The following is a 6,000-nucleotide window of genomic DNA, read 5'->3' as shown; positions in this document are numbered from 1 at the left end:
TTTTTTTAATGATTTTAGGTATAATAGTGGTATTGTGTTTGTTTTATATTTAGAGATACGTATTGAATACTTACCAATAAAGTACGAGATTTGTTTCAAGATAATCCGGGGAGGATGGAGGTTGGTGTCAGTATAGATGAAGCAAAATTAGCCCTGAACTAACAAGTGATGCTGGTTGGTGAATATTTGATGATCTATTATACTACTTTCTCTTACATTTTATTTCTTTGAAATTATCTACCCAAAATGTTAAAAATTCAAGCAGTTTTTATTAATGGGATATTGCTTTCCAGGACAGGACTGTCTTCTGTGCACAATATAATTTTCTCTAAAGATTCTAAAAATTTACATTTAAAAACATCATTGGTTTTTAAAACCTACGAATTTAGCTTAAGGTATTTTTCACATGCAGGAACTAGTATATTTTAGCTTCTGGTTATGATAATGTAAACTATTGTTTAAGTTGCTTATCCGTGTATAAAATGAAAAGGAAAAATTAACCAGAATTATGGAAATAAGAGTAAAGACAAATTTTAAAAAGTCCAAATCCAGCTACTGAAATCCTGTTTGTAATTCATTTGGTGTATCGAACACAAAGTATCATTAATTCATGGCCACAACTAAAGTGAAGCTTTGCATTTTTCTCGGGCTATAGGGCATTTTATGCTTGGCATAATCATTCAGTAATTAGCCTTGTCACTCCAGAAATATCTTGCTGGAACCCATTCGGAATTTGCTGTTTTTGAACAATTTCATTTCTAATACAGAATGATTGTGGCACACTCGGGATTCCGAACGATGGCAAAATGACTTGAGTGATGAACTCCAGGGCTTGCTTGCCACTTAGCATGCTGGGACAGACCGGAGATTCAAAGATTTCATCAAGGTAGACAAAGCAAGCTGAATTCCTGCTTCGGATGCTACAGCTCCTCTTTTCAATCCTAACAGGATGAGCCAACCCCTTGCAAAAAATCATGAGGCAGATAAAGTTTGCCCTTCAGTTTCTCTTACTCTAGTACCCCCTTTCCCGGTTTAAGTCAGTGATTTTAAGTAAATTCCTCTTCCTTTGCCCGGGATTGTAATTCCCCACGGACGAGAAGCTGGAATGCCTATTTCCTTTGGAATTTAACCTTAAGGGAGAAAAAGGAAATTAAAAAAAAAAAAAAAGAAAAACCCTCAGGATTAAAATAAGTACAAAGCCAAACCCAGGGTTCCTCTTCCGAGGAATGGTGAGTGGGGTCAGTCCAGCCCGGCGTTGCCCGGGGCTCCGGATGTCACCCCGCAGCTCCCAAACCCCTCTCCCGGCACTGCCCCATCCCGGCCCGCAGCGCTCCAGCCTCCACCCCACGTGAAAGTGGGCCCAGAGCCCCTACTATCCGGATCCATCCCTCTCGCCGGGAGGCCTCAGCAGCTCCGCCGGGCCCGGAGGTTGTAGGGCTGGCCGGCAGGCCGCCGCCCCGGGCCCTGCCTCCGGCCTGGGCGCGCCGGGCTCCGCCTGCAGGGGGCGCTGCGGCGCTCGCCGCCCGCGCTTGCGGTGAGCGACCCGGGGTGGGAGTCCCGCGGTTCCCGGCTCGGGGCGGCGGCAGGGCAGGGCAGGGCAGAGCAGGGCAGGACAGGGCAGGGCCGGGCGGAGCGGACCGGGGTCCCGGCACCCGCGGCGGCGAGCTGAGCTCCGGGGTGGAGCGCGGCACTCCCGCCGCGGTCCCGGGTGACTCCCTCGGTGACGCCGCGCGCGTTCCTTCCTCTTCCTCTCCGGCCCCGCCTTCCTTTCCCTCCGCCCACCTCCCCGAAGCAGAGCCGCGGCCGCCGCCAGTAGCGCCGTCATGTCGGCTCCTGCCGGGTCTCCTCATCCGGCCGCCAGCGCCCGGATCCCTCCCAAGCTTGGCGGAGCCGCCGCCCCAGGAGCCGCCGCGCCCGCGGTCCCGGGCTTGGGGCCGCACCAGCAGAACGGTGAGGCGGGCAGCCGGGGCGGAGCGCGGGGCCTAGTGCCGGCCCGGCAGCCTGCGCGGCCCGACCGGGCGGGGCGGTGGCGGGGCTGGTGGGAAGGGGGGCTGTAAGGGTCGGGGGAGGGGGGCTGCAGGGTTCGGGCGTGGGGGGAGGGGCGCCCCGGCGGGGGTTCAGACCTGGGGAATCGGGGCCCTGGGCTGTTACGGTAGTGTGACCCCAGGCACGAAACCGCCCGGATAAGTAGGGGCCCTAGAAAAGGGGGAGCCCAGATACCCTGTGAAATCCGTGTTATGCAGCTTGGGCGCAGGAGAGTTACCCCCAAGCGACCCCTTCTCCGAGAGACCCGGCCTTGCCGAGGCCGCAGAGTGCGTGGTCCGGAGAAGGCTGGTGTAGCCATGGAGCAGGGTGGTTGGTGCCCTTCTTGTCTCGGGAAGACTGCACCGATTCTGAGGCCCAGCGAGCACGCTGCCTGGAAGGGAACTTAACTTAGTGTTCAAGTTTGTAGACAAAGGGTGTTAATGTGCAACGTAAGTGTAACCGTAACCCTGACCTAGTTTGGCCTCAAGATCTGTCCAATGCTGCTGCGGCGGCTGCTCAAATGTTTGGAGTTTGTCGTGTTTGAAGGAGGCAGGTGTCAAACGGATTTAAACGAATACTTTTAGATCTGGCAGGTTCCCCACTCCACCCCACCCCCAGCTGCACTTTCATAAATCCAAAAAACGTGACAGAGTTGGTCCTGTTTGAGGCAGGGCCTTCCCAACGGCAGCAGCCAGTGCAACGGGAAAGCTGCTTTGGTGCTAAGGTCATGGGCTTTTGGTATGCAGGAGTTTCAGCTGAAAAATGATCAGCTCTAGGATATCCATTCCCTAATCTTGAGATTTGGAATGTTCCTGGATGCGGCCGGGGAGGTGGGGAGGGCTCTCTTTATAGACGATAGTGTTTCAGAGGAGAACTGTGGAAAGTAATTGAATAATGACTGCGTTTGTAAGAGAACAGTCTGCAGATACTCTTCAAATGATGGTTGGACTGACCTATTTTATCCAACCTGTTAATGAAAATTGACTGGACTTTGTAAATCAGGTCAGCCAACATCTTTGTTGATGCTTTTCAAGCTTGCAGTTTGTTCTGAGAACCAGAAGTTGCATTTTTTTCAGGACTCAAAGGTGATGTGGCTTAGCCTTAATATCCTTTGAATCAGCCATACTTGTCAGTATCACATGCTTTACTTTCATGATCATTGTTTACTATATGGGTGTTTAATGTGAACAGTATAGTAGCTTTTGTGCTTCTGTTCTGAACATACATGAATATATCATTTGTGAGCAGTTTTGTTCTTGTAAACTTAATATAAATTCTTGTCTTTGTTTGTAAAAAAGCTTTATGTGTGGAGGAACTAAAACATGATAATTTAGGAAGAGATACCAAGTCTTTTAGAGTATTGTAAATCAATGTTTAATGGTGCTCCGAGGATTGTGGGTGTCTTTTAGATTTTCTGAGTATGCCTTATTGTCTTAGGGAACAGTTTCTAAAGTGGCCAGTATTTACCTCAGCCTTAGAAATTTTGTGAATGCTCAAGGAATACCAAGATACCAGTTGTAATCAGGATGTAAAATCTGTAAAAACAAATCAGTTCATACATTTAGAAGCCAAATATAGATGCTGCTTGATTTCTGTTGTTTGTGGTCGTTACTTTCCTTTGACATAATCAGTTCATTTCAACATTTGTTGCATGCTTGCCAGTTCGGGACTCAAGATTAGCTTAGTAGATAAGACAGACTCCCTGCCTGTCTCCCAAATTGACCTGTGTTTTGGTGACATTCAAATTGTTTATGACCTTGAGGGATTTGACAGGTAGAGGTAGGAGGGCCAGACCCTCTTGAGGGCACAAACAAAAGTCTGAAAATGGGCACAAAGGGTGCTGGGTGGGAGGGAAAACCCAAGGCCCTAAAGCTGAAAAGAATACTTAAAAGGGGTCCAGTTGCAGAAAGGCCTTAAATGCTAAGGAGATGGAAATTCAGATAAAGAAATAAGAGTTACTTTTGGTTTGTTTGTTTTTGTGGAAGTAAGTAGGTTAAGTGGTAAATAAGATCAAATCTGTTTTTGTGAGTTTTGTTTGTTAATCTTAGAAAAAATTAATTTTTGCTACGTGGTATTTGGCATCCATAGATAACGAATAAGCAGTGATTCTGGTTTGTGATTGTTTCTTTAACCCTATGTAAACTAGTATGTCTCTGAAATTCCAGTCATGATGAAAAAGAAATAGGTCAGAAATACGAGTATGAAATGTTACAAAGTTCAGAATTGTAACACTGGGATGATATCTCTTAATCACTTACTTTAGTAGTTACCAAACATGTTTTTAAAAAGATTTTTCCCACAGGAAATTGTATGTAGAGCCGTGATGGAGAAATCAGGAAAAAAAAAAAAAAAACAGAGCAGTTGTGGTTAAAATAGGGGTGGAGAAGTTCCTATGTGGAGCAGTGGCATGTGTGGAGTCTTGGGACCACTGGGGAAGGAAAAGAAAAAGAAAAAAAATAGGAGTGGCAGTCCAGATGTTTTTGGAACACATTCTGTAAAATACCTGATTTACTTTTCTAATTTAAGAGATGAAATCAGGACCCAAGAAGGTTTTGGGGGGTGTTTTACACCATCAAAGCCTGTATAAGCTTCTTGAGGTTAGCAGGTGGTCTCCTGTTCACTGCTGTATATTCAAGGCCTAGGACGTGCTACAGTCTCATTAAGCATTTGGGTTTCTTTTTCTTTCTTTCTTTCTTTTTGCTGTACCCACACCAGGTGGAAGTTCTCAGGCCAAGGGTGGAATCCACACCATAGCAGCAACAATGCTGAGTCCTCAACCCCCTAGGCTACCAGGGAACTCCTCATTAAACCTTTGTTAAATGAAGTCTCATTCAGTCTTCCTAGTTCCAAGTCCATATCTCTTTCTGTTCCCAGACTCTAAGAATTCTCTTATTAGAAACTTTGACATTGGAAAGGATAGAGAGGCAGAAACCCAGACTTCATTATTTTTCCGTGTTTTTTGTTTTTAACTGTGAACATGCTTTCCCTTGTTTATTTGAAGATACGATTTAACTTCTTTGAGTTTGTGAAATAGTTCTTAAACTTCCTTTCTGTACTTCCTTCTAGTTCTGCACTTCGGTTTTTCATTGAGCAGCATATGGGCATTTTGTAATTATTTGTGTTTCCATATGAAGTATTAGTTGAATATTTTTCAACTTTTGCTCTGCCTTTTGAGAGTTGCTTCAAAGCTGAATCCTCAAACAAGGAAAGATTCAGTGAATAATTTCCTGGTAATGATGGCATAACCCTGTAGTTTCTCCCAATTGACTTAATTTGAAAGAGGTCTTTTAAGTGTATTTTGGGAGGGAGAAGAACCTAGATTTATCTATAAAACACTGCTTTTTAATTCTACTTTTAGGAGGCAAAAGGTGCTCATTTTCAAGTGAAAATGTGCTTCCATATCCTTTTTCTAAGAAGGATACTACTGGTAGTTTTATTTATTTATTTATTTGTTGCTTTTTGTAGGGTCGCCCCTGCTGCGTATGGAGGTTCCCAGGCTAGGGGTCAAATCCCAGCCACTGCTGACCTATACCACAGCCACAGCCATGCAGAATCCGAGGCATGTCTGCATTCTGTACCACAGCTCATGGCAACGCTGGATCCTTAACCCACTGAGCAAGGTCAGGGATCGAACCCGCCTCCTCATGGATACTAGTTGGGTTGGTTACTACTGAGCCACAATGGGAACTCTGGTTTTATCATTTTAATTGTCAATAATGCAAGAAGGATGAGATAGTAATGGGAATTACCAGAATTCATTATGGAAGCTACACATAAATGTACTATTAGCTCAGCAGTAATGTCTGGTGGGTTATGGGAACCCTTCCACTTGGAGAGCACATGCAAAATTTAAAATGATACACATCACCTTGGTGTGCCTGAAGGAAGTTCCTTTTGATCAGCACAGTGTCTGGTGTGTCTCATGTTTCTACTCTTCCTTTGTAGCTAACCAGAAGCATCAGATCCTCTCATGAA

The 6,000-nt window shown here is 45.6% G+C and overlaps 1 protein-coding gene across 5 annotated transcripts in view; it reads left to right on the top strand.

The window, feature by feature from the left end:
• The window catches only part of SEC24B (SEC24 homolog B, COPII coat complex component), a 92,342-nt gene continuing 87,982 nt past the window's right edge, over positions 1,641-6,000 (top strand). For 3 of the 5 annotated variants that reach the window (XM_021101683.1, XM_021101680.1, XM_021101679.1), the window contains exon 1: positions 1,758-1,950. In XM_021101683.1, the coding sequence (XP_020957342.1) occupies positions 1,824-1,950 (127 nt within the window). In that variant the 5' untranslated portion in view covers positions 1,758-1,823. Of the gene's footprint in view, positions 1,951-6,000 lie in introns of all 5 variants that reach the window. The other 2 variants (XM_021101681.1, XM_021101682.1) reach the window with 2 other exon arrangements.

Source organism: Sus scrofa, chromosome 8 (genome assembly GCF_000003025.6).
Source record: "Sus scrofa isolate TJ Tabasco breed Duroc chromosome 8, Sscrofa11.1, whole genome shotgun sequence".
Lineage (NCBI taxonomy): Eukaryota > Metazoa > Chordata > Mammalia > Artiodactyla > Suidae > Sus > Sus scrofa.
The sequence above is the reverse complement of the archived record's forward strand: the minus strand, read 5'-3'. Positions and strand labels throughout refer to the sequence as shown.